This window comes from Abramis brama (assembly GCF_963993115.1).
Source record: "Abramis brama genome assembly, chromosome: 1".
NCBI lineage: Eukaryota > Metazoa > Chordata > Actinopteri > Cypriniformes > Leuciscidae > Abramis > Abramis brama.
The window spans coordinates 69,059,177-69,086,885 of NC_139963.1; the positions used below are offsets into that span (position 1 = coordinate 69,059,177).

Sequence of the window (27,709 nt, forward strand, 5' to 3'; positions counted from 1 at the left end):
GCCTGTCACCAGCTTCATCAGGCTCGGAGGATCCTCGGTCTCCACCTCCAAGCGTGACATTACTCCCCCCCTCCAGAATGCGCAACCTCGCGCTGAAGAGGGACCAAGGCGGAGCAGGTGGCCAGGGCGGAGCAGGCAGTGCAGGCGGCCAGGGCGTGACGGCCAGGGGGAGTAATGTCATCGCTACCTGGACTCCGCCTCAGCCCGTCGAGCCATCGACGCAGCCTTGGCTCCAACCGCCCTCAGCTCCACCAGCTCTGCCAGGCTCTCTCATCCCTCCGGCTCCGCCTTGGTTCCTCGTCGACCCGCCCTCGCTCTGGGACTACCCTCCTCCGGTTTTGCCTCGTCACTCCGTCCCTCAGGCTCAGTTGGGCTCCTCACTCCCTCCAGCTCCACGGGGGTCTTCGGTCGCTCCGGCGCCGCCGCGGCCTTCGGGGTCCCTGTCTGTGCATCAGTCGCCAGAGCCGCCAGCTTCGCCGTGTCCCGTCGGGACCTCTGTGTCACCCTGGTGCGTCGGCTCTTCGGTTCCGCCCTCGTCTCCTCTCCCACCTGCTCCGCCCCAGTCAGTCGGCCCCCTGGAATCAATTCAATTCAAAGCACTTTATTTGTCCCCAGGGGGAAATTTAAAAGGGCACATTACAGTAGCTTACACAGGCACACTGCACAACCACACACTGCATACCACATATCATCATACATAAAATCTGAGTGCGAAAAAAGCAGATAAAAATCATTTGTTCCTGTTAACGTTCATAAGCTGGACAGCCCTCGGGATGAAGGTTGCTTTCCTCCTCTGTGTCCGACAAAGCGGACATCGGAGTCTACATCCCCAGGGTAGCCACTCAAACTCCGAAAACAGGATGTGAGAGGGGTCATTAATAATCCTGCATGCCACCTTTACAGTCTGTTGGTCACATAAGGCAGTGAGAGTTCGGACGGGCTGGTCAATGATTTTTGAACAGACCTTAACCACACTCAACAGGCGGTTTCTTTTTTGCAGGGTGATGGAGTGGAACCAGCTAATGAATGAAAAGGTTATTACATTTTCAATAAAATCATAGTAGAATGTGTTAAGAATGACTTTGTTAACCCCAAATGACTTCAGCTTCCTAAGTAGATATTGTCTCTGATTGTCTCTGATGACAGGCGGCAGGCGGCCCTGCCTCCATCATGGCTCCTCCCTCCGTCGGCTCTACCCTGGCCGCCTGCACTGCCTGCTCCGCCCTGGCCGCCTGCTCCGCCTTGGTTCCTCTTCGGCGCGAGGTAACATGTCTGTCTTGTTCAGTTTTCCCGCTTGTCATTATCAGTTCAGTTAAATCACCTGTGTCCTGTATATTATCATCATCTGTCTCACCTGTTTCTGTTCATCAGTGTTAATATTTAGTTCCCTTCAGTTCAGTTAGTCTTTGTCTGTAGTTGTCGTTGTATACAAGTGTTTTGAGTGAATACCCTGCCTGTCTGTACCTTTGGAAGTACATCTGTGATTAAACTCTCACATTGGAGCCTTTAGCCTTATCATCTTCGTCTGCCTGCACTCACAACCCATGACATATATAGAGTTGGTTTTCGCTTCTACTGTATGAGCCTTTCCAGTTTGCACATACTTGGTTATACAAAAGCTAAACTCACCATTAGGTTAAAAATCCTGAATGGCAGTATCCTGGATGCTGTCATCAATAATGTTATATTTTCTTAATAATTAATATTCTTAATTATTTTTTATGTTGTTTTTCTATTACTTTAAACAGCAAATACAAAAATGTTGTCATTGCAGCTTGAGAAAACCCATGCCATTGGATACAAGCCAGTTCTGCTTCTTGGAAAGGAGACCCAAAAAAAAAAAATTATTAAGCGTGAAATATTAACCCCTCGCTGCACACTCTCCGCCTATGCCCAGGACTACCTTCAGAAGATAGGTTCATTTTATGAATACCTTTGTGAAGATGAGATGCATGCACTGCATCTTAAAGTCACTGTTCACAACTTGTGTTGAGTACTCAAAAGATTTTATTAATGTTTGAATCTTAAAGGGATGGCTCACCCCTAAAACTTAAATTCAGTCATTCTTTTTATCTGCTGCTGAATGCTTGTATTGATCTGAAAACCTTTAAAATAATGATGTCTCGATGTGGTCCAAATGCCAAAGACTATATAGGCAGCTCAGCAAGACCACCAACCTGTCCTCCCCTCAAAACAGCCAGCCTGCCCGCCCTCAACCTGCCCACCCCACAAGACAGCCAACCTTGGGAGAACCCAGGCTCAGGCGGGGGCCAGTTCTCCTCTGGCCAACGAGGGAACAGTGTATGATTATGATCCAGGCAGCATTACAGGTCAGAGGTCAGATTGGTCGTGTCGATGAGGCCTTCACAGGGCTGATGAGGCTGGCACTTCAGGGATGCGTCATGGATGGGTCCAGGTGAAGATCCACCGTCTGATCTGGATACGGCCGGGATCCTGCTCATTTCAGTAAACAGGGAGAGACTGGTCGACACTTCAGGACTGCGTTGTCGTCGCGTCAAGGCGCAGGTCCTTCATCGGATCTGGATACGGCCTGCATACAAGTACCCAAAATTCGTTAGATGCAAATGTAAAAATTGTATTTTTGTATCATCATAGTATTAAGACTCAGGGGGGACAGCAGGTTGATGCAATCATGACAGGTACAATTCAACTGACCATGTATTTTTAATTAAAGGGCACCTATTATGCCCCTTTTTACAAGATGTAATATTGGTCTTGGGTGTCCCCAGAATGTATTTGTGAATTAATTCACTATAACCAGTTATTTCATTATAACCATTTGAAAATGTCATTTTTGGGGCCTGTTTTAAAAAGAGCTGTTTTGGTGTGTACCACCTTAAATGTAAATGAGCTGCATATATCCCCGCCCTGCTGGACCCAGATGATGAAGAGACTCCGGCACTGAACAGCAGAAGAAACACGAATGAGAATGGACCAAGACATCTCGGAATGGTTATTTGATACATTTATGTACTTAATATAGAGTTTTAATCGCGACACACACACACACACACACATTATGATAACTTTCACGCAATTTTTTTAAACTAGTACACACACACAAATACTGTGATAACGTTTGCTAAGTAGAAACTAAATTATATTTATGCGAGGGGTGCTGTTGCGTCATGTTGACATTACTTGTCATACAGGTGCTTATGTGGCAAATGTGAGATGGCTACAGAACCAGAAAACAAATGCTGCAGGGAGATAGATGTTTATATACTGTCTATGGAGATAGAGCTGTATTAATTTATTTACATTTGTAATTGCTGCAAAGAAATAATACGTGACATGGCATCCTTTGACGACGACAATAGCTTTAGATGCATTTGTTGATGAACTGACATCGATTGACATAAAATACACTTACTTCTTCTGGAGGTGACGTTGGATCGCGAACAGTAGGCAACGATCCACACTTGAGGATTAACTTTGACCCTCGTTCACTAAACAGTCAGTCAGAAAATGATTCGTGCAAACATAAACGTATTTAGGAAGTTTAAGTGGCTCCTTTTCTTCATAAATAAAATCCATCCGCTGTGTTTTCAGTGGCTCTGATGTCAGTGAAGACTACTATGTCCATTCTTACATCCCAAAGCAGAACACCTACATTTCTTAGGAGACATTACCGGCTGTCGTTGAAACAATGGAGGATGGTGTACAGATCACCGAGGGCGGGGTAACCACAGTGTCAATCAAATCACGTCGGTGGGGCTTAGCGCAATTCTACGTCACAGTGAGAGCAATCTGAGAACAGGGCGTTCTGAGACAGTGCTTATGATTTATTGAGATTGTAAAACAACCACTGGGTGGATTTTTATCATTCTAGGGTGGTTTTGCTCACACACTGCCAACACACATTTATGTTCAAACACCATGTAAAAGTGAATTTTGCATAATAGGTGCCCTTTAATGATAATCAGCAATAAGTCTGCTTAGAGAAGTATAAGGCATCAAAAAACAGGATAATATATTCAGCAAAGCAAATATCAATCAGGTCATACTATCAATACCACTCACGATAAATACATCGCCGTCATCAATATACAGTATAAGAGGCATATGGGAAATAACAATAGCCTGCTCTCCTACCCCCTTACTTTACACACAGATAGTGCCGGGGGACCAGGAGGAGTTGCACACATAAAATAGGGCCTCACTGGTGAACAAAGCAATACCAACATTAATAATAAGAGTGTAGGCCACTAGGCCTACTGCTGGCTTTCTTACCCACTACAGGATGTGGTTAACCGCGTTCAGGGAAATCTACAGCCATTGCTAAACTTAATAGGGGAAAAACACAACAAAGTTTCCCTCTCAGTCTAAGAAAGGTGAGAAATCAGCCCAGAACTACACGGGAGGAGCTGGTCAATGACCTGAAAAGAGCTGGGACCACCGTTTCCAAGGTTACTGTTGGTAATACACTAAGACGTCATGGTTTGAAATCATGCATGGCACGGAAGGTTCCCCTGCTTAAACCAGCACATGTCAAGGCCCGTCTTAAGTTTGCCAATGACCATTTGGATGATCCAGAGGAGTCATGGGAGAAAGTCATGTGGTCAGATGAGACCAAAATAGAACTTGTTGGTCATAATTCCACTAAACGTGTTTGGAGGAAGAAGAATGATGAGTACCATCCCAAGAACACCATCCCTACTGTGAAGCATGGGGGTGGTAGCATCATGCTTTGGGGGTGTTTTTCTGCACATGGGACAGGGCGACTGCACTGTATTAAGGAGAGGATGACCGGGGCCATGTATTGCGAGATTTTGGGGAACAACCTCCTTCCCTCAGTTAGAGCATTGAAGATGGGTCGAGGCTGGGTCTTCCAACATGACAATGACCCGAAGCACACAGCCAGGATAACCAAGGAGTGGCTCTGTAAGAAGCATATCAAGGTTCTGGCATGGCCTAGCCAGTCTCCAGACCTAAACCCAATAGAGAATCTTTGGAGGGAGCTCAAACTCCGTGTTTCTCAGCGACAGTCCAGAAACCTGACTGATCTAGAGAAGATCTGTGTGGAGGAGTGGGCCAAAATCCCTCCTGCAGTGTCAACCAAACATACAAAAGCAATAATAAGAGTGTACTGCTGGCTTTGCTTTCTTACACCTCTACCAGACGTGGGTAACAGCGTTCAGGGAAATCTACAGCCACCGCTAAGCTTAATAGGGGAAAAACCCAACAAAGTTTCCCTCTCAGTCTATTCACACACGTCATACAACAATCTCCAGCCCACAAACAGGCACGGCCGCCTCGGCAAGGATCTCAGCAGCCCTGTAGAATAGTGATTCCTCTGAAATAAATGACCAGTTAAAGACAAGAACAAGAAAAAATGTAAAAAAATCAAAATACTCTGTATATGTATGTATAGTGAAGAATGTTAGGGCACAATGGATTTTTACAAAATGAAAAACATGTTTGAGAGAGATGTGGCAAAGGATAACAGCAAACAGAACTGGGAACAAGGAGGTTTGGGACATCTATTGCAAATTAAGAAATCAAGAAACTCAAATGAATAGGAAAAAGAAAATAATGTTTTACAAAATGTAAATAAATGAATGTAAATATGACTGTAAAAAATGTGGAGCACACCCAATGAAATAATGGATAGGAAATCTAGGTAAAAATTCCTTCTTTTACTAATACAGGTGACTCATTTTAAAACCATATGAAATTGGATATTATTTCAATGATTTTTTCGTAAATAAAGTTGATAAATTAAGAGAAGAAATGTTTTTTTGGCAGAATCAGTTTGCCACATGTTTAATATCAGTATTTAAAAAGGATTTTCCTTTAGCTTGGAAAGATTCAAAGGTTATTCATCTTCAGAAAAATGCAGCACTGGCTTAATATTCATAATAACCGACCAATAAGTTTGCTACCAGTTCTTAGGTATTGAAAATGATAGTTATAGCCATTTTCATGATTTTGTCCCTGTTATAGCGCCACCATGTGGCCAATCGTTGCGATTTTTTTCATGTGACCTCAGATTGAGCTCATGAACATGTGTCCTAGGTGTAGTGAAAATATCTCTTTCCGAAAATTAACAATTACTGAGTGCTTGAACCCCTAATAAAAACAGAGTAAATGTGTCGGTAATAAGAAGTGTTTTTCAAGAACTGAAGAGCAAAAACATTCTCTTAACTGCAGTTCACAGTTTGGATTGCCTATTTCACGGTCATGTTTTAAACAGCAGATTATGTGGCTTCTCACTCACACACACACACACACGCACGCGCGCGCAAAGTAAATGGCCTACAGCTAGAGAGGAAACACAAGATTAAAGAGGCTCGCACTTCTTCTTCTCGGTTGTTTCCGCATCGCTCCTCTATCTTTACAGTTCATTCCTCATCCTCACTGGTTTCAGTGTATATTTTAACAAGAACATGCCCCATAGGTGGAGTACATTGTAACATGACCTTATGACAGATTTAAAAAGAAATATACAAGACAAACTAAAATATTTTCTCAATAAAATATAATTAACTTTTTCATATAAAATAATAGCACTTTTTAATAATTAAAAATAAACTATTTCTTTGAGTTTGACAACGAACACACTGGAAACCACAGCTATACAGCATAGCTCAAAACATAAGCTAATAATAATTAATCATTTCTGAAAATTGACTCTCAGTCTTTAGTCTGTTTCTCATGTTTTCTCAATAGAACTCATAAACGTATAGTATAAAATATCATAGTTCTAATAGGGGCTCATTGTGTGACAACATGCCCCGCCTGAGCAGCTGGGATATAAACCGGGCGGGTGTTTCTGCTGGTTATCGAAGCATTAAAGAACCAACTGTTAAATAACAGATATAAGATTAAAATAATATCAGATTTTGTCTAATTTAAAATGAACACCAAAATTAGAGATGAAAAATTAACATAAATAGGCTACTTTTGCTATGGCTAAATAAATGTTCAGTGATATCTTCGGACCTCGCAGAACTTTACAGAAGTCTTCTTCACTGAGGAAAACAGAGCCGGCAGCGAAACAGCAGCAGACAGCGCGCTCACGGCCAGCTGATCATCGCGGTGCGAGCTGAGAGAGACCGAGAGTGTGTCCGAGAGCGCGCTCCATAGTGCGCGAGAGAGAACGAGTGTGTGTCCGAGAGCGCGCTCCATAGTGCGCGAGAGAGACCGAGTGTGTGTCCGAGAGCGCGCTCCATGGTACGCGAGAGAGACCGAGTGACACTGTGGTTCTATTTAGGGACGAGTAACACTGGAGTTTGGTTTATGAAGAATAATTTATTATAAATATGAAATAGTGTGATTTCAGAGAGGTTTGACACGTAGGCCTAATTGGGCGAGAAAGCATTATGTTATGCAAGTTTTTGTTTACTGACCAAAAGAGAGAAGTAGGCCTACATCCTGCTAATTCAGTGGTGGTAAGAATTTAATTATTGTTTTTATTTTGTTTATTATTGTTTTATTTATCGAACTTACATGCCTCTTATATAGGAATTAACTATACAATTTTGCTCGGACACGTCTCTCTCGCGCGCAGACCATAGACACACTGGTCTCTCTCGGACACTGCACACCAGGCCCGGCTCCACGGGGGGGCCAGGGTGGGCCTGGCCCACCCAATCAGAAGCTTGGCCCACCTTGGCCCCACACCACATAACAGCCAATCACAAAATTGTTCAATCTTCAATCGCTGCTCTCACGCCACACACGCATCATGTTCCTATGCAGTGAAACATACATCGCGGAGCAGAGAGGACACTGACAACGCGCTGACAGACAGGACAGAGCAGGGTACTTTTAATATGAAACAAAGTCTCAACTTTCAAATTTGGTCATTTTTTAACGCAATTTAAACAACAAATACCGTTTTGTGTCTTTTTAATGTGTCTGACAGATCGCTGTAGAGCCTCAGTTAAAGCTATAGCTTGGTGAACCGATCATCTCTTCCTTCTAGTTCATTTATAGTATTAAATAAACATAAATGAACATCAGAAAGAATGTAGTTTTAACCGCGGAAAGACGTCAGTAAACTCCGTTTTTCAAATTCAAATCCTCCGACGTTAATCTACTAACTCTCCTGACTGCTTTGTCGGACGCAGATGGCGGATTATGATTGGTCAGATCGCCTGTCAATCAAACTCCCTGCGAAGTTTGAATCTTCATGATGATTTGTAATCAAGAGTTACCACACTCTGTATAGCCTAATAAAACACAACATGAACAGATTTCTTGTTCTGAGAGGAAGACCTTGTATTTTTAGCTCATGAAAAAGCAATAACACATGAACTGGACATGGATGAGTTTGTAACAGAATTCTCTAAAATGAGTAGAAAGCTAATGTTGTAACTTATAGTGATGAAGTAGATCTTTTTCAAGACCTGCCCCGTTTTCCTCAAATTTAAAGTTACTAAACTGATACAAGATCTGTCATGTGGTAAAAAAATAATAATAATAAAATAAAATAAAAATTCTAAATATAGGCTACATAAGAATGTAAAAATAAAAATGTAAAAAATAACAATGGACACAAATCTGTAATGTTATACTACATTAACAGACGTGAGAATAATTCTTAAGAAAAACAGCATTTCAGATAAAATTAACATTTTTAGTTTGTAACAGTTTTCTAAAATGAGCAAAAAGCTGTTGCAAATGGTATAGTGATGTAAATAGTTATTTTAAACGACCTGTCCCTTTTTATCAAATCTAAAAATCTAAAGTTACTTAATTGATACTGTACAGGATCTGTTAAGGGGTAAAAAAAAAAAAAATATATATAATATAATATATATATATATATATATATATTACAAACGCAAAAAGAGAGAATGTAAAAATAAACCTGTTAAACATTTTTACATTTACATTACATTTTGTCATTTAGCAGATGCTTTTGTCCAAAGCGACTTACTAATTAGGACTAAATTAAGCAAGTCATCGTGCAGATGCAAAAAACGCAAGTGCTCAAAATACAAAAAAAAAAAAAAAAAAAAAAAGTTCAGGCAGAGTAGCATAAGCCCGACAAGCGAGGATTTAAAGGAAATGGAATTTTTTCTCTCTCTCTATATATGTACTGTATATATATAGCCTATATATATATATATATATATATATATATATATATATATATATATAGTGTTACTAAATAGTAAAAAAAAGAAAACTAAAAAAAATACACCCGGCCCACCTGGAACAACACTTGGCCCACCTTCCATCTCATATCTGGAGCCGGGCCTGCTGCACACGCTCTCGGACACACTTGGTCTCTCTCGCGCATGTCGCTCGCGTGCGGACCACACACTCGGGCTGCGTTCGAAAGCGCATACTCAACGAGTAGGCCTTAATTTCAATAAGTACTTAACGAGCGCTAAAAGAGTAGGTACTTTATAGCCAGATCTCGTTGAGTATGAATGCGAACCGGACATCTGCCATGTTGACGTTATCATGTGACCTACGACGCGTTATCACACGCGCAACAACTTTAAAGATTTGAACGACACGTTTAATTCATCTATCTGTAAATATCTTGATATTGATTAAACTTGCTAATTTTGTGGTCTTTTTGAAGAAACTGCTGCCCATTTATTTTGTGAATACATTTAGGGTTGATTTAAGTTCTTATATTTAACCTTACTAATGTGACCCACCGTTTTATCCTTAACAATAGTTATTTATTACGAAATCCCAAAATTGTCATCTCTTAAATATGTTGTTAATTTCTTTATTTTATACCCAAACATTTTCATCCATAAGCAAAAGTGGCTTACTGCTTTGTTTTCCTCTTTTTCTTGTTGAATTTAACTCTCGTTTCATCCCTCAGGCCTATAAATTACTGAAAATGCATTTTTTAAATGTATTATAATGAATTATTTAAGAAAATACAAGCTATATATATATATATATATATATATACACACACCTCATAACATCAGTAACTCGACAGCCCTAACTAGAACGGTTTTCCTCAGCGTTTGTATTGTCTGCACAAAGGGCAGCTGTGCGCAGATTCACCTTTAGAAAACTGTTGATTTTATACTCGAAAAAATTTAAGTATCATTAATATTAAAAATTAATATTACCCCAGAATGAATTGCATTACTATCCCAACCCAAAACATACAATAATAACAACGATAAATGCTGACCAATACTTAATTATATGACTTTTTAATGAAAATGATAATTCAATAAAACAAACAAAATGAAATGCATGTCATATGACATAACTATGCATGAATACACTCTAAATGTATATACACTCAATCCTGAGGTTGTTGCGTGATGTGTTGTGTTGCAATAAGGGCAGGGGGAGTGATGGAGGGTCTCGTAAGGGCTGGTGGAGTGATGGAGGGTCTCATAAGGGCAGGTGGAGTGATGGAGGGTCTCGTAAGGGCTGGTGGAGTGATGGAGGGTCTCGTAAGGGCAGGTGGAGAGATGGAGGGTCTCGTAAGGGCTGGTGGAGTGATGGAGGGTCTCATAAGGGCAGGTGGAGTGATGGAGGGTCTCGTAAGGGCAGGGGGAGTGATGGAGGGTCTCGTAAGGGCAGGTGGCGTGATGGAGGGTCTCGTAAGGGCAGGTGGAGTGATGGAGGGTCTCGTAAGGGCAGGTGGAGTGATGGAGGGTCTCGTAAGGGCAGGTGGAGTGATGGAGGGTCTCGTAAGGGCAGGTGGAGTGATGGAGGGTCTCGTAAGGGCAGGTGGAGAGATGGAGGGTCTCGTAAGGGCTGGTGGAGTGATGGAGGGTCTCATAAGGGCAGGTGGAGTGATGGAGGGTCTCGTAAGGGCAGGGGGAGTGATGGAGGGTCTCGTACGGGCAGGTGGCGTGATGGAGGGTCTCATAAGAGCAGGTGGAGTGATGGAGGGTCTCATAAGGGCAGGTGGAGTGATGGAGGGACTCATAAGGGCAGGGGGAGTGATGGAGGGTCTCGTAAGGGCAGGTGGAGTGATGGAGGGTCTCATAAGGGCAGGTGGAGTGATGGAGGGTCTCATAAGGGCAGGTGGAGTGATGGAGGGACTCGTAAGGGCAGGGGGAGTGATGGAGGGTCTCGTAAGGGCAGGTGGAGTGATGGAGGGTCTCGTAAGGGCAGGTGGAGTGATGGAGGGTCTCATAAGGGCAGGTGGAGTGATGGAGGGACTCATAAGGACAGGTGGAGTGATGGTCTCATAAGCAGAGTGATGGAGGGTCTCATAAGGGCAGGCGGAGTGATGGAGGGTCTCATAAGGGCTTGTGGAGTGATGGAGGGTCTCGTAAGGGCTGGTGGAGTGATGGAGGGTCTCGTAAGGGCTGGTGGAGTGATGGAGGGTCTCGTAAGGGCTGGTGGAGTGATGGAGGGTCTCGTAAGGGCAGGTGGAGTGATGGTGGGTCTCATAAGGGCAGGTGGAGTGATGGAGGGACTCATAAGGACAGGTGGAGTGATGGTCTCATAAGGGCAGGGGGAGTGATGGAGGGTCTCGTACGGGCAGGTGGAGTGATGGAGGGTCTCATAAGAGCAGGTGGAGTGATGGAGGGTCTCATAAGGGCAGGTGGAGTGATGGAGGGACTCATAAGGGCAGGGGGAGTGATGGAGGGTCTCGTAAGGGCAGATGGAGTGATGGAGGGTCTCGTAAGGGCAGGTGGAGTGATGGAGGGTCTCATAAGGGCAGGTGGAGTGATGGTCTCATAAGGGCAGGGGGAGTAATGGAGGGTCTCGTACGGGCAGGTGGCGTGATGGAGGGTCTCATAAGAGCAGGTGGAGTGATGGAGGGTCTCATAAGGGCAGGTGGAGTGATGGAGGGACTCATAAGGGCAGGGGGAGTGATGGAGGGTCTCGTAAGGGCAGGTGGAGTGATGGAGGGTCTCATAAGGGCAGGTGGAGTGATGGAGGGTCTCATAAGGGCAGGTGGAGTGATGGAGGGACTCGTAAGGGCAGGGGGAGTGATGGAGGGTCTCGTAAGGGCAGGTGGAGTGATGGAGGGTCTCGTAAGGGCAGGTGGAGTGATGGAGGGTCTCGTAAGGGCTGGTGGAGTGATGGAGGGTCTCGTAAGGGCAGGTGGAGAGATGGAGGGTCTCGTAAGGGCTGGTGGAGTGATGGAGGGTCTCGTAAGGGCAGGTGGAGTGATGGAGGGTCTCGTAAGGGCAGGGGGAGTGATGGAGGGTCTCGTAAGGGCAGGTGGCGTGATGGAGGGTCTCGTAAGGGCAGGTGGAGTGATGGAGGGTCTCGTAAGGGCAGGTGGAGTGATGGAGGGTCTCGTAAGGGCAGGTGGAGTGATGGAGGGTCTCGTAAGGGCAGGTGGAGAGATGGAGGGTCTCGTAAGGGCAGGTGGAGTGATGGAGGGTCTCGTAAGGGCAGGTGGAGAGATGGAGGGTCTCGTAAGGGCTGGTGGAGTGATGGAGGGTCTCATAAGGGCAGGTGGAGTGATGGTCTCATAAGGGCAGGGGGAGTGATGGAGGGTCTCGTAAGGGCAGGCGGAGTGATGGAGGGTCTCGTAAGGGCTGGCGGAGTGATGGAGGGTCTCGTAAGGGCTGGTGGAGTGATGGAGGGTCTCGTAAGGGCAGGTGGAGAGATGGAGGGTCTCGTAAGGGCTGGTGGAGTGATGGAGGGTCTCATAAGGGCAGGTGGAGTGATGGAGGGTCTCGTAAGGGCAGGGGGAGTGATGGAGGGTCTCGTACGGGCAGGTGGCGTGATGGAGGGTCTCATAAGAGCAGGTGGAGTGATGGAGGGTCTCATAAGGGCAGGTGGAGTGATGGAGGGACTCATAAGGGCAGGGGGAGTGATGGAGGGTCTCGTAAGGGCAGGTGGAGTGATGGAGGGTCTCATAAGGGCAGGTGGAGTGATGGAGGGACTCATAAGGGCAGGGGGAGTGATGGAGGGTCTCGTAAGGGCAGGTGGAGTGATGGAGGGTCTCATAAGGGCAGGTGGAGTGATGGAGGGTCTCATAAGGGCAGGTGGAGTGATGGAGGGACTCATAAGGGCAGGGGGTGTGATGGAGGGTCTCGTAAGGGCAGGTGGAGTGATGGAGGGTCTCGTAAGGGCAGGTGGAGTGATGGAGGGACTCATAAGGACAGGTGGAGTGATGGTCTCATAAGGGCAGGGGGAGTGATGGAGGGTCTCGTAAGGGCAGGCGGAGTGATGGAGGGTCTCATAAGGGCAGGCGGAGTGATGGAGGGTCTCGTAAGGGCTGGTGGAGTGATGGAGGGTCTCGTAAGGGCTGGTGGAGTGATGGAGGGTCTCGTAAGGGCTGGTGGAGTGATGGAGGGTCTCGTAAGGGCTGGTGGAGTGATGGAGGGTCTCGTAAGGGCAGGTGGAGTGATGGTGGGTCTCATAAGGGCAGGTGGAGTGATGGAGGGACTCATAAGGACAGGTGGAGTGATGGTCTCATAAGGGCAGGGGGAGTGATGGAGGGTCTCGTACGGGCAGGTGGAGTGATGGAGGGTCTCATAAGAGCAGGTGGAGTGATGGAGGGTCTCATAAGGGCAGGTGGAGTGATGGAGGGACTCGTAAGGGCAGGGGGAGTGATGGAGGGTCTCGTAAGGGCAGGTGGAGTGATGGAGGGTCTCATAAGGGCAGGTGGAGTGATGGAGGGTCTCATAAGGGCAGGTGGAGTGATGGTCTCATAAGGGCAGGGGGAGTGATGGAGGGTCTCGTACGGGCAGGTGGCGTGATGGAGGGTCTCATAAGAGCAGGTGGAGTGATGGAGGGTCTCATAAGGGCAGGTGGAGTGATGGAGGGACTCATAAGGGCAGGGGGAGTGATGGAGGGTCTCGTAAGGGCAGGTGGAGTGATGGAGGGTCTCATAAGGGCAGGTGGAGTGATGGAGGGTCTCATAAGGGCAGGTGGAGTGATGGTCTCATAAGGGCAGGGGGAGTGATGGAGGGTCTCGTACGGGCAGGTGGCGTGATGGAGGGTCTCATAAGAGCAGGTGGAGTGATGGAGGGTCTCATAAGGGCAGGTGGAGTGATGGAGGGACTCATAAGGGCAGGGGGAGTGATGGAGGGTCTCGTAAGGGCAGGTGGAGTGATGGAGGGTCTCATAAGGGCAGGTGGAGTGATGGAGGGTCTCATAAGGGCAGGTGGAGTGATGGAGGGACTCATAAGGGCAGGGGGAGTGATGGAGGGTCTCGTAAGGGCAGGTGGAGTGATGGAGGGTCTCGTAAGGGCAGGTGGAGTGATGGAGGGTCTCATAAGGGCAGGTGGAGTGATGGAGGGACTCATAAGGACAGGTGGAGTGATGGTCTCATAAGGGCAGGCGGAGTGATGGAGGGTCTCGTAAGGGCAGGCGGAGTGATGGAGGGTCTCGTAAGGGCAGGGGGAGTGATGGAGGGTCTCGTACGGGCAGGTGGCGTGATGGAGGGTCTCATAAGAGCAGGTGGAGTGATGGAGGGTCTCATAAGGGCAGGTGGAGTGATGGAGGGACTCATAAGGGCAGGGGGAGTGATGGAGGGTCTCGTAAGGGCAGGTGGAGTGATGGAGGGTCTCATAAGGGCAGGTGGAGTGATGGTCTCATAAGGGCAGGGGGAGTGATGGAGGGTCTCGTACGGGCAGGTGGCGTGATGGAGGGTCTCATAAGAGCAGGTGGAGTGATGGAGGGTCTCATAAGGGCAGGTGGAGTGATGGAGGGTCTCGTAAGGGCAGGTGGAGTGATGGAGGGTCTCGTAAGGGCAGGGGGAGTGATGGAGGGTCTCGTACGGGCAGGTGGCGTGATGGAGGGTCTCATAAGAGCAGGTGGAGTGATGGAGGGTCTCATAAGGGCAGGTGGAGTGATGGAGGGACTCATAAGGGCAGGGGGAGTGATGGAGGGTCTCGTAAGGGCAGGTGGAGTGATGGAGGGTCTCGTAAGGGCAGGTGGAGTGATGGAGGGTCTCATAAGGGCAGGTGGAGTGATGGTCTCATAAGGGCAGGGGGAGTGATGGAGGGTCTCGTACGGGCAGGTGGCGTGATGGAGGGTCTCATAAGAGCAGGTGGAGTGATGGAGGGTCTCATAAGGGCAGGGGGAGTGATGGAGGGTCTCGTAAGGGCAGGTGGAGTGATGGAGGGTCTCATAAGGGCAGGTGGAGTGATGGAGGGACTCATAAGGGCAGGGGGAGTGATGGAGGGTCTCGTAAGGGCAGGTGGAGTGATGGAGGGTCTCATAAGGGCAGGTGGAGTGATGGAGGGTCTCATAAGGGCAGGTGGAGTGATGGAGGGACTCATAAGGGCAGGGGGAGTGATGGAGGGTCTCATAAGGGCAGGTGGAGTGATGGAGGGACTCATAAGGGCAGGGGGAGTGATGGAGGGTCTCGTAAGGGCAGGTGGAGTGATGGAGGGTCTCGTACGGGCAGGTGGCGTGATGGAGGGTCTCATAAGAGCAGGTGGAGTGATGGAGGGTCTCATAAGGGCAGGTGGAGTGATGGAGGGACTCATAAGGGCAGGGGGAGTGATGGAGGGTCTCGTAAGGGCAGGTGGAGTGATGGAGGGTCTCGTACGGGCAGGTGGCGTGATGGAGGGTCTCATAAGAGCAGGTGGAGTGATGGAGGGTCTCATAAGGGCAGGGGGAGTGATGGAGGGTCTCGTAAGGGCAGGTGGAGTGATGGAGGGTCTCATAAGGGCAGGGGGAGTGATGGAGGGTCTCGTAAGGGCAGGTGGAGTGATGGAGGGTCTCATAAGGGCAGGTGGAGTGATGGAGGGTCTCATAAGGGCAGGTGGAGTGATGGAGGGACTCATAAGGGCAGGGGGAGTGATGGAGGGTCTCGTAAGGGCAGGTGGAGTGATGGAGGGTCTCGTAAGGGCAGGTGGAGTGATGGAGGGTCTCATAAGGGCAGGTGGAGTGATGGAGGGACTCATAAGGGCAGGGGGAGTGATGGAGGGTCTCGTAAGGGCAGGTGGAGTGATGGAGGGTCTCATAAGGGCAGGTGGAGTGATGGAGGGTCTCATAAGGGCAGGTGGAGTGATGGTCTCATAAGGGCAGGGGGAGTGATGGAGGGTCTCGTACGGGCAGGTGGCGTGATGGAGGGTCTCATAAGAGCAGGTGGAGTGATGGAGGGTCTCATAAGGGCAGGTGGAGTGATGGAGGGACTCATAAGGGCAGGGGGAGTGATGGAGGGTCTCGTAAGGGCAGGTGGAGTGATGGAGGGTCTCATAAGGGCAGGTGGAGTGATGGAGGGTCTCGTAAGGGCAGGTGGAGTGATGGAGGGACTCATAAGGGCAGGGGGAGTGATGGAGGGTCTCGTAAGGGCAGGTGGAGTGATGGAGGGTCTCGTAAGGGCAGGTGGAGTGATGGAGGGTCTCATAAGGGCAGGTGGAGTGATGGAGGGACTCATAAGGACAGGTGGAGTGATGGTCTCATAAGGGCAGGGGGAGTGATGGAGGGTCTCGTAAGGGCAGGCGGAGTGATGGAGGGTCTCGTAAGGGCAGGCGGAGTGATGGAGGGTCTCGTAAGGGCTGGTGGAGTGATGGAGGGTCTCGTAAGGGCTGGTGGAGTGATGGAGGGTCTCGTAAGGGCTGGTGGAGTGATGGAGGGTCTCGTAAGGGCTGGTGGAGTGATGGAGGGTCTCGTAAGGGCTGGTGGAGTGATGGAGGGTCTCATAAGGGCAGGTGGAGTGATGGAGGGACTCATAAGGGCAGGTGGAGTGATGGTCTCATAAGGGCAGGGGGAGTGATGGAGGGACTCATAAGGGCAGGTGGAGTGATGGTCTCATAAGGGCAGGGGGAGTGATGGAGGGTCTCGTAAGGGCAGGCGGAGTGATGGAGGGTCTCATAAGGGCAGGCGGAGTGATGGAGGGTCTCATAAGGGCTGGTGGAGTGATGGAGGGTCTCGTAAGGGCTGGTGGAGTGATGGAGGGTCTCGTAAGGGCTGGTGGAGTGATGGAGGGTCTCGTAAGGGCTGGTGGAGTGATGGAGGGTCTCGTAAGGGCTGGTGGAGTGATGGAGGGTCTCGTAAGGGCAGGTGGAGTGATGCAGGGTCTCGTAAGGGCAGGTGGAGTGATGGAGGGTCTCGTAAGGGCAGGTGGAGTGATGAAGGGTCTTGTAAGGGCTGGTGGAGTGATGGAGGGTCTCGTAAGGGCAGGTGGAGTGATGAAGGGTCTTGTAAGGGCAGGTGGAGGGATGGAGGGTCTCGTAAGGGCAGGTGGAGTGATGAAGGGTCTTGTAAGGGCTGGTGGAGTGATGGAGGGTCTCGTAAGGGCAGGTGGAGTGATGAAGGGTCTCGTAAGGGCAGGTGGAGGGATGGAGGGTCTCGTAAGGGCAGGTGGAGTGATGAAGGGTCTTGTAAGGGCTGGTGGAGTGATGGAGGGTCTCGTAAGGGCAGGTGGAGTGATGAAGGGTCTTGTAAGGGCAGGTGGAGGGATGGAGGGGCTCATAAGGGCAGGTGGAGTGATGGAGGGGCTCATAAGGGCAGGTGGAGTGATGGAGGGTCTCGTAAGGGCAGGATGAGTGATGGAGGGTCTCATAAGGGCAGGTGGAGTGATGAAGGCTCTCGTCCATGGCACCATCTCCAGGATTCAGCTCTGGGCTCTTCATCCTCAGTGCTCACACCAGTCTGCTGACATTTCACATCCTACAAAAATGCACAAACATAACACAAAAGCAGTCATTTAAACAGCACAATGTCATTTTATTTCAGTATTATTTAGAAGACAAAAACGCTTTTTTTCACAAATGCCGCCATCATCTTCCCTTGCAGGTCCTGCTCCACCACAAAAGCTGCGCAGCAAATGCACTGAAATCAAGAATCAGAAAAGTGCTGTAATAGCGCTGTTTGAAATTACAATAATTAAAACAAACTACAACTTAATATTTAAATTGTTGTAGTAATTAATTTCTGTAGTATACTCACTCAAAGCCTTTGATGGCAGCATTCAGCTTCATGAGCCACTCTCCACCGAATAAACACACTTCATCTGTCCCTGTAACATCCAGACCAGATTCACATTACTTCTGTGATTTATGAACTCAAACACACACATGTTCATCTGTCCCTGTAAGGCTGGTGTGGTGAATTATCCGGTCACTTTGGTGTGATGAGTCCGAGCGTAGGACCCAAGCAATCTGATTGGTTCAAAGCATGTTTTATGGGTAATCGCTTTAGTGCCTGGTTACAAATCATACAAAATCATTTTATTATAGAAGACGTTTGTACTACGTTATAACGAGTCATTAATGTATTTAATATATTTTAAATTATACGTTTCATATACTAGTATTTAACCGAATAAGCTCAGGTAAAGCTCATAGAACGATCATCGGATAACGTTAGCTGTATGCTATGCTATTATCTAAGCTAACTAAAAAACACACTAACAATGAGAAATGTTTAATTTCACAATCTATAGCTTCGCTTATAAGGCACACTCACTAAAGGCAAGACTTCACAAGTCTCATCCCTTCTTGAAATTCCTGAAGGCATCCACAACCTACCTTGTATATGTGGACAATCTGTCAGCTGACGAGATTGTGCATGAAGTTGCCGTCTCCTCTGCTTCCTCCTCATCTGAAGAAAGTGAAGGAGAAATGACGAGTCAAAGACCTCACTCTGCACAAGCTCTGCACCTTATTTTTAACGGAAATACGGACGCAGCCAGTTGATGGTATTTTGTGCGAGACTTCCGGTCAGGCACTTCCGGTCACTGGCGAGCTAACTCACTTTTCACCGTAGTGGTTAATCAAACAAGTGTTCGTAACAACTAACTCATCGTTATGGCTTCGAGGAAGACCGGGATTGTTTGTGCAGTTAGAGGTTGTCATAATAACTGGCACAAAAGAAAGATTTACTTGGAGCAGGAGTGTTTTAATCATCGAAATCATTGACATTTTAATCATCAGGCGCCCTACGATCAGAGACACACTGGCTGCGTGGCGTGAGCGTGGCGTTTCTGTTGCGTGGCGTTTTCTATGTCTTTGCACGCCAGAAACGTGACATGATAAGCCTCATTGGTGATATATTCGACATATGGGGAGAGAGTTGTGGAAGGCCTATACTGCATGTTAAACATAAATATATATAGCAGCAAAGACAACGTCGGCAGTGTTGACGGCAAAATAGGCTACAGAATATTTCGTTCTGTACTGACAGGTGCAATTTTTGAAAATCGATAATAATATTATTTTTTTTTACATTTATATCTGCATTTATGTCAAAACTTTCAAACATAAAAATGTCATTTATTAAAGCTGCAGTCGGCAAGTCTGGCAGATTGGGTCGACTTAGCCAAAATTTTGAATGTTTACAACTCTCATGCCCCTCCCCCACTACCAGCGAGCACCCTCCCATCGAGGTCGTGCTCGTCAGTGCGTGTACCTGATTTTCTGTGAACGCGTCCGTCTCTTCAGCATCGATCAACACCATGGACTCGGAGGTAGGCTGCCCTGGCTAATCTATCCATAGATAGCAATAACCGAGGAATTTGAAGCTTGTTAGTAGATTTTCTCTCCGCCATCACGCTTCGTACAATCTCAGGCGAACTTCAGGCGTGTCGTGTGCATGTGATATTGTAACGTGCGCGAGCCGCGAGGGAGAGGGGATCTGTGACTGTGGCGTGTGCACGAACTGTGATTGACAGTCAGATCTCACACCCCCCTGCGCTGATTGGACCCGATGATCTGGGAGCGGTGTATTTTTGCAAAACAAATAACACGCTCCAGGTGGAGTTAGAAGCTCAGTTTTTTTTTCTAAAATCACCTTATTTATGTTGTTCTGTCGTATTATAGTGTCGATTTCACTGAATATGATAAAAAAAAATGTTGCAGACAGCAGCTTTAATATGCATTCGTGTCAAAATCACATACAAACATCTTTTCCTACTCTATTTTGCCTGGAAACGCTTCCAAAACACTTGCGTGCCGCGTGAAAATAGGCGTCGATTCTATTTCTAGCATGCGTTTTCCCTGAGACGCGCGTCACGCAGGCAGTGTGCCAGCTCTAACCTTTCAACATGGGAGGCGAAATAAAAACGGACACGCCACGCAGCCCATTTGAAGAAACGACCGTATGTTTATTCTTTTAATTTCGTGAACTTATACAGAACACCACCCGATACCAGAAAAGTGGCTGGGCTACGAAGTCTGAATAAAAACTCCAAGGAGAAACAAAATCATTATAGTAACCCCTGTATAAAATCTAGTCATCATGGCATGATCATGATCATGGCATTTATTTTGTATGATTTATAATTATTTATAGCCATCTACTTATTGCTATCCTGTGCTTTGGTTGCATTCTGATGGCATTATTAATACATTTGACTTGACAAAATAGCCTACCTCCATAGATATATTAAGTTAGTCCAGTTGGCTCGACCGTGTTTAGGGCGGTGCTGAAGGCGCCGGCGAAGTTTTGGCAATCTGCCAGCTAGATGCATGAGTGTTTTCAACTAGGTCCGGTACCCGACCTGGGTGAGGCGGGGCTTTAGTTCTTTGTTGTACTCATCTGCCAACTCTGCATAATACCAGAGAATGTCTAATAGTAGACGGGCTCTGATAATACTTGGCGATCGATATCGTTAGTTAGCCCAGAGAAGCGAGGAAACGGAAGTGCCGCACAAAAAACGGAAATTGGACCCATATTTACTTCCGCGTTCGAAAATAAGGTGAATAGGGTTGTTAAATGGTCTGGGTCACTGCTCATCCAATTCCCAGGTCCTTGAGCATGATACTGCCCTTGCTCACCTACAAATGGAGAGAGGAGGAATATACATCCCTGAAAAAAATCAGTGCTGAATTGCCTGTGACTCTTGTCTAAATATAAGTGTGTGCGCGCGCGTGTGTGTGTGTGAGGCGCGGACGTGATCGAACAGTGGAAACAAAAACATACTCGTCATTTTGTTTATACAGGACATCATTCAAACTGCAAAGTGTTTAAGTTACTGTTAATTAAAATTAAGGAAAACAAATATATTAATCTGAAATGTACCAAATTAATTTTCAATTCATTCAGGTACAGTTACCAAACATATCTCAAGGTCTTTTTGTCTTTTGTACAAGTGCAGATTGGTCAAGTGTTAAATAAATGTTTTTGTTGAGAATTTGTCTATCTTAAGTAATTATTTGTGTTACATTTTATCTTTCAAATCGAGGTTCGGTACAAGACCGGCACATAATCGACCAAATATCAGCCAAAATAAATCGGCAGCATTTATCGGCCATCGGCCGACCCGGATTTCAAAAGATCGGCATCGGCATCGGCCTGAAAAAACCCATATCGGTCGACCTCTACCCTTGTAGGTCTGCATGCCTTTTCTGGATGTGACACAGTGAGCGCTCTGCATAAGGTTGGGAAAGCAAAAGCATACAAAAAACTAAGTTCAAAAACAGAATACATCACTATGTTTAGAGAACTAGGAACAAGTTTCACCCCATCACCAGAACTATGTGAGGCTCTGGAAGCTTACACGACGTGTGATCTATATGATCAAAAGGACTGCCAAGATGTCAATATTGCAACTTAAGGGCTAAACTGTTCAAATCAGGTTAATGTTCTGAGAGAGACTTGCCTCCAAACAAAGACTCCTTGCATAAACACATCCAGCGGGCAAGCTATCAGGCTGCAGTACACAGGAGGAGTCTTGAGTGCATGCCAGACATTCCTCCTCCTGTAAATCATGGCTGGAAGATGCTAGGAGATTTCTACGGAGTGGACTGGATGACACTTCCGCCAGCTCCAGAAGCCATACTGGAACTTGTGCACTGCTCGTGTAAAACAACTTATTGTTGTAAGGGTAGATGCACATGTAAACTGCATGGGCTGCCATGTACAAACCTCTGTCAGTGTGTAAACTGTGACAATAAGTCTTAACGAGACGCTTACACACGTTTGAACAACACAGTGTACAAAACAAAACATTTAGATATCATATAATTAAATGAATACTTACAATCACACAAAGAATGTCCTTGGCGATGATCAATGCGCTGCTGCTGCTCGTGTCCGATACAGGGGGGCATGGATTTCTATTATTTTGAAGGTACCCCCGGGCGCCGCCATTGGCTAGCGGACCCCCACCTGCAGTTAGCATCCCATTGACTCCCATTCATTTTGGTGTCACTTTGACAGCGAATAACTTCACATCTGAGGCGTTTAAAGACTCCATTTGTCCATTATTTATTTCTAAAGAAACACGAAAATGTATAAAAGGCTCCATTACCTTGTATCTTACGTTACGGCCCCGTAGAAGCAGTTTTTGTAAAAATAGGCTAACGATTGCGTCATAACCACGCGACTCTCTGTCGCACAGTAGAGAGATTACCGTATGGACAGAAGGAGAAGCTCGCAGGCAATCGGGGGGACGTGAAGGCAAAATGACAAAGTAATTAATCAGAACACCTACTAAAAGTTTCTCCTGCTCCAGCTCATGGACAGCTCCAACTCACACTCTCCGTCTCTGCAAGTTTCGGAAGGGAATGATTCAGATTTCTCTTGGCACAGCTACTAGAAGACAGACGGTTTGCTCACGTGACATCTACGTAGTCAAGCTCAGTTTGAGTCTGCGCAGTACGCTCGACCATCAGGAAGTAAGAGTTTCTAATTGGCTTCATTTTGTCTCCGTTGAATCCAATGGGGTCGCTGTGTCCATTTATTTTACTGTCTATGGTCCGATAGCTAAATCATCCGTGTAACAGCTGTTCTAAATAAACTAGATCTGATTGGTTAATAATAATCCCATGTCAGTATCTTGCCGCGCTATTGGCTCAACTGATAGTAGGCAACCGCGTTTGCCTGCACGGGTCGTGCATTATGATTTCGGGGAAAATGTGCAATAAATGGAAGTGGCAACACTTTTCATATCGTTGAGAATAAAACAACCGTCCTAACTTTACAAATCCAGGTTCTCCCTCCATGGGGGATCATCCATTTCGAAAAATAAAGCAGATACGGACACTCGATCGGCCCGCCGTCTACAACATTTACTTTCACTTTCATTATTTCATTAGTGACAATAGCGCCCTCTTGTGTCCTACATATTCATATAATGTTATTTCTGTATGTCATTGTTAAAAATGTATATGAGTTTCTTCTGAAATGTGATGCTTCCTGAGAGGAAAAGTTTGAAATTAAGGTTGTTTGTTGAAAACTTCATATTTTAAGGGGTAATTTTCACTGGTTTTAAATGCACATCACTACACATTTTCCACATGTTTAAATGTTTGTTCTACAACACAATATTAATAAACTGCAGTCATTCGGTTCTTTAAAAGGAGTTTTAAAAGGAATTTTGGAAGCCGTAGGGAGGACGTTGCCATTCGTTTTATTTATTTTTATGAATCGTTTTCTCTTGTTTATTGGTCAGTTGGGGAGTAAGGGAAGGCTTTTGTATTTTATTTGGGATTTTTCTTTTGTCAGGTAAGTTACATTTAATTCCTCTTTAGTTTGGTTCACTTTTGTTTGTTATTTTGACCTGAACCCCTCCTGAAGATTCACGCTTCCTGTTATTCATTTCTGTGTGATTAAGCTTTTGTGTCACTAAATCTCGCTCTGTAGTGTTTGTGTGTGAGCTGGGACAGGAGAAGGGATATAGCAAACTATTTACTTTGTCATCGGCATTCCTAATCCTAGATGGGAGGCAGTGACATATTTATAAAAATAATTATATTTCGCAAAAATAAAAATGAAAACTGTTTGAAAGATATCACTGACCATGTATTTAACCTTTTACTTAAGTTAATTTTTCATCTCTGTTTTTTTTTTTTTTTTTTTTTTTTTTGGTTTTTGGTTTTTATTTAAAACTAGAGAAATCTGATATTATTTTAATCTTATATCTGTTATTTCTCAGGCGAGCAACTGGGATTTAAACCAGGCGAGTGTTTCTGCTGTTAGATCAGCATTAAAGAACCATATCAACTGTTAAATAATAACAGATATAAGATTAAAATAATATCAGATTTGTCTAGTTTTAAATAAACAAAAAACAGAGATGAAAAAATAACTTTAGTAAAAGGTTAAATACATGGTCAGTGATATCTTCCAAACAGTTTTTATTTTATTTTTGCGAAATATTATTATTTTTCTATATATGTCACTGCCTCCCATCTAGAATTAGGAATGCGGATGACAAAAAAAAAATAGTTTGCTATATCCCTTCTCCTGTCCCAGCTCACACACAAACACTACACTCATATAGTGACCGAAATAAGCTTATTCACACAGAAATGAATAACAGGAAGCGTGAATCTTCAGGAGGGGTTCAGGTCAAAATAACAAACAAAAGTGAACCAAACTAAAGAGGAATTAAACGTAACTTACCTGACAAAAGAAAAATCCCAAATAAAATACTAAAGCCTTCGCTTATTCCCCAACTGACCAATAAACAAGAGAAAACGAATGGCAACGTCCTCCCTACGGCTTCCGAAATAAATATTAGCCTAAATACATAACTCAGCGACAAGATAAGTAAACAAAAGAAATATATATCAATTGCAAAACAAAAGAGAAACTTGAGATACACAAGTATCACAAATCTGCCGCATCTGAACCCGATCAAGCCCTCACTGAGGAGCGGAGAACACACGGCATCGAGATATATAGCCTAGCAAAGGGAAATAACACATGACGTCCAGCGCCGGAACAATAGAGTTGATATGGCAACTAGTGCACTAAGTTTAGTCATGCTGACATGTGTGGAAAGTTTTAAACCACGAGTGTTTCAAGTGAAACTCCCACACATGAAACACACCGCGTTTCCGAGAAAAAAGACCGCCATTAGGCTACACGATGTGTCCAAACCCGATCTCACGGCAACTCTTCACGAGCTCACTCTAGCGTTGATCTATCTATAGGTTAGTATAGCGCTAAATGTGTATATTAGCCTCTTTCTTGGCTATTACAAAGCATTTGATTGTTTAGAATATGATTTTATCTGCAGGCAGAAACTGATCCTCGGATTAACGAGCAGCCAAAACCATCAATGATATTTTACTGATGACATTTGAGTTCATTTAGAGAAACTTTTCATTCTTCTCGTAAACTTCGCTGCATTATGCCTTATTTTACATGCAGTTTTCATATCTATTTTTTAACACGAATGCAGCCTGTTGGGTCATACTTAAATGTATATTTTTAAAACCATCAAAATATTGAATTCATAGAGAGGGGGTTCATAGAGACCACAGTGGTAGATCCACTGGCTCTTTTCAGTTATCAGAAATCTTCTCATTTATCTGATTACATATGAAGCTTTTAGTTGAACTCACTGCTGACCTACTTTATTGTTAGGAAATTGTAAAATATGTACTAGAATACATTAAACTACTTAAGTTAGTGATTATATACATGGTTGACAACATGTGGTTTGATACTGTAACACCCGTACTAAATGAAGATGGCAGAGATCAACACACTCGGATGGCAATTAACACACAATTCTTTATTTACTATAAAACATCACTCATCTCATAGGCGAAGTCGGTCCACGTCCCGATCAGACGAACTCAGATCAGGCAAAGTGGGTGCAGGCAAAGTTCACAGATGGACGACTCACGTCCAACAAAAGGATACACAGATGGACGGTCCTTTCTCAGACAGGATCAGCCTCTCCGGGTGCTTTAATTAGTGATGTGACATTTGAAGCGAGGCGTCGGAGCGTGTGTCGAGAAAAAGTGGGCGTGCCAGATGAAGCCGCGATTCGAGGCTTGTGTTGTTAACGTGAAAATCACGTGACTAATGACAAACGAGGCCTCGGTTTGTGTAAATACGTCATCGGCTCGGTCTGAGTGTCGCTTCCGGATAAAATGCGGTTCGAAACTCGCGCCTCCTTGTGGGTGTTGTCAGGAGTAGTAGAAGCAGTTGTAGTGTCAGAGAGTCAGAGAGTTAGAAAACTATCATTGTCATTGTCGTTATTGTGTCATATGTGAGGGCTGTATATTATTACATTATCAGGTTAGAATAGTTGTAGTATATTATTATTATAGTAGGCCTCGCTATATTATAGTCTTGTAGTATTAATTAGATAAGATTATTTGGATTGTTCTGGATTTTTGCATCTGGACTGGACTGCTTTTTGATTTGGATTGCCCTTTTGGAATTGTTTGCTTTTTGTGACTCTTTTCCTGGTAATGGAGCCAGCAAGAAAGAGGGAATCCTCCCCTGTCTGGGCTCAACAGAAACATCAGTATCCTCATTTGTACCACTGCCATTTTTATGTTCCCCTGCATCCTCTGGTCCTTGTGAAAGGATCTTTTCCAAGGCTAGAGAGATTTTGTCCAAGAAGAGGAATCGTCTAAACCCCAACACACTTGAAATAATTCTGTTTCTTAATAAAAAATCTATTGTAATCCTTCCTTCCGGACTATTCTGTTGCAGTTTACTTTAATCTGTTATCTATAATCTGCTAAATGAATAAATGTACTTTGTAACACTCCCTCTAACACAGTGGTTCCCAATTCCAGTCCTCGTGACCCACTGCTCTGCACATTTTGTATGTCTCTCTTATTTGACACACACAGATCAGTTCATGGAGTCTCTCCTAATGAGCTGATGATCTGGTTCAGGTGTGTTAAATAAGGGAGACATACAAAATGTGCAGAGCAGTGGGTCACGAGGACTGGAATTGGGAACCACTGCTTAACATAAGCACTGCACTCAACACAGTGTCACTATTGTTGTTCATACTGTCACTATCCAAACAATTTATGAATAATTAATGAACTGTGTGTGTGACTTGCACAAGTAAATTCAGACAGAGAAAGATACATATTTTATATTATACACAGTAATGGACAGATGTCTGATCATGTCTTTTTATTATTGCAAATGAAAGGTTACAGACATCAACAGTGAGTACAAAATAAATAAATAAATATTTTTATTTATAAAAATATTTTTATAAAATATAAATTTAAATATAAATATACAAATAAATATAAATATTTATTTGTATATTTATATTACAAATAAATATTTTTATTTATAAAAGTATTTTTATAAAATATACATTGGGTGGGAGGGAGGGAGGGAGGGAGGGAGGGAGGGAGGGGGAGGGGGGGCGCGACACTGGTTCAGAATTAATTAATTTGTCTGCTATTTCTTTGCACAGTAGCTAGGTGTCACTAGTGAGCAATGCTGAATGAAGCTTCGAGTAATGAACCTTTGGCTGAAGCAATGGGCTGCGAGGTCTCAGTGGTTCAGGAAGCCTCATTTTGCCATCACTAGCTTTAATGCACAGTTCAGTTGCACTGGGCAAGAGCTCTCCTAACTCAGCGTCATGCCCCTAACTGTCCGACACATTTACCCCCCACTAACTGTCTATCTTCACCGCCGGAGATACTAGTTATCTCGAGCGGCCGTCTAGCGTTTCCCCACAAATGAGAGCTCCCCCAAAATCTCTCCCGAACAGTACTCAGAGTATCCTTAAATAATCATCATCTCCTCCCACATCAGCTGTACACGTTAATTTAATTAGACACATCCCTTCATTCAGATTGAGGGGGCGTGAACATTAATCACCCCCATGATTCATCACACTACCTTGCGGCCGCCATTTTGTAAACATGCATTTTTCATAAAGATTGTCACTGGTGTCACTTTTCTTATGGGTAACACCAGTGACTCCCATTTATAGATAAACTGTATTCAAAGCTATTCATTTAGTTATTTGGTTATTTTAGCTCCTTTGGTCAGATATAGTTAAACTGAGAAGCAGTGACTTTACAGACAGTGTAGAGATGCTGATCCTGAACGCGTGATCTTTATGATCTTTTACAAACTGCTTTCACTAGTGTCAGTGATAGATTGTGTGAGTCTCGTCTGCTTAATTATAGTTGAAGAATAATGA

The 27,709-nt window shown here is 45.1% G+C and overlaps 2 protein-coding genes across 3 annotated transcripts; one reads left to right on the forward strand and one right to left on the reverse strand.

The window, feature by feature from the left end:
* Positions 1 to 10,153: 10,153 nt before the first annotated feature.
* LOC311079321 (uncharacterized protein) lies at positions 10,154 to 12,380 on the forward strand. Its single transcript, XM_084108609.1, has 2 exons — positions 10,154 to 10,662; positions 10,753 to 12,380. Exons 1-2 carry the CDS (start codon positions 10,244 to 10,246, stop codon positions 11,420 to 11,422), a joined length of 1,089 nt encoding a protein of 362 aa, XP_083964735.1. The 5' UTR covers positions 10,154 to 10,243; the 3' UTR covers positions 11,423 to 12,380.
* Positions 12,381 to 16,167: 3,787 nt separating this feature from the next.
* On the reverse strand, positions 16,168 to 25,862 carry LOC311068025 (uncharacterized protein). 2 transcript variants are annotated; one of them, XM_084090194.1, is made up of 5 exons: positions 21,818 to 25,862; positions 21,437 to 21,629; positions 18,366 to 18,438; positions 17,785 to 17,854; positions 16,168 to 17,667 (listed from the first exon to the last, which is right to left on the reverse strand). In XM_084090194.1, exon 5 carries the CDS (start codon positions 17,466 to 17,468, stop codon positions 16,563 to 16,565), a length of 906 nt encoding a protein of 301 aa, XP_083946320.1. In that variant the 5' UTR covers positions 17,469 to 17,667; positions 17,785 to 17,854; positions 18,366 to 18,438; positions 21,437 to 21,629; positions 21,818 to 25,862; the 3' UTR covers positions 16,168 to 16,562. The 2 variants fall into 2 exon arrangements, with proteins under 2 accessions (XP_083946320.1, XP_083946319.1); XM_084090193.1 differs by lacking the exon at positions 21,437 to 21,629.
* Between the last annotated feature and the right edge of the window lie 1,847 nt (positions 25,863 to 27,709).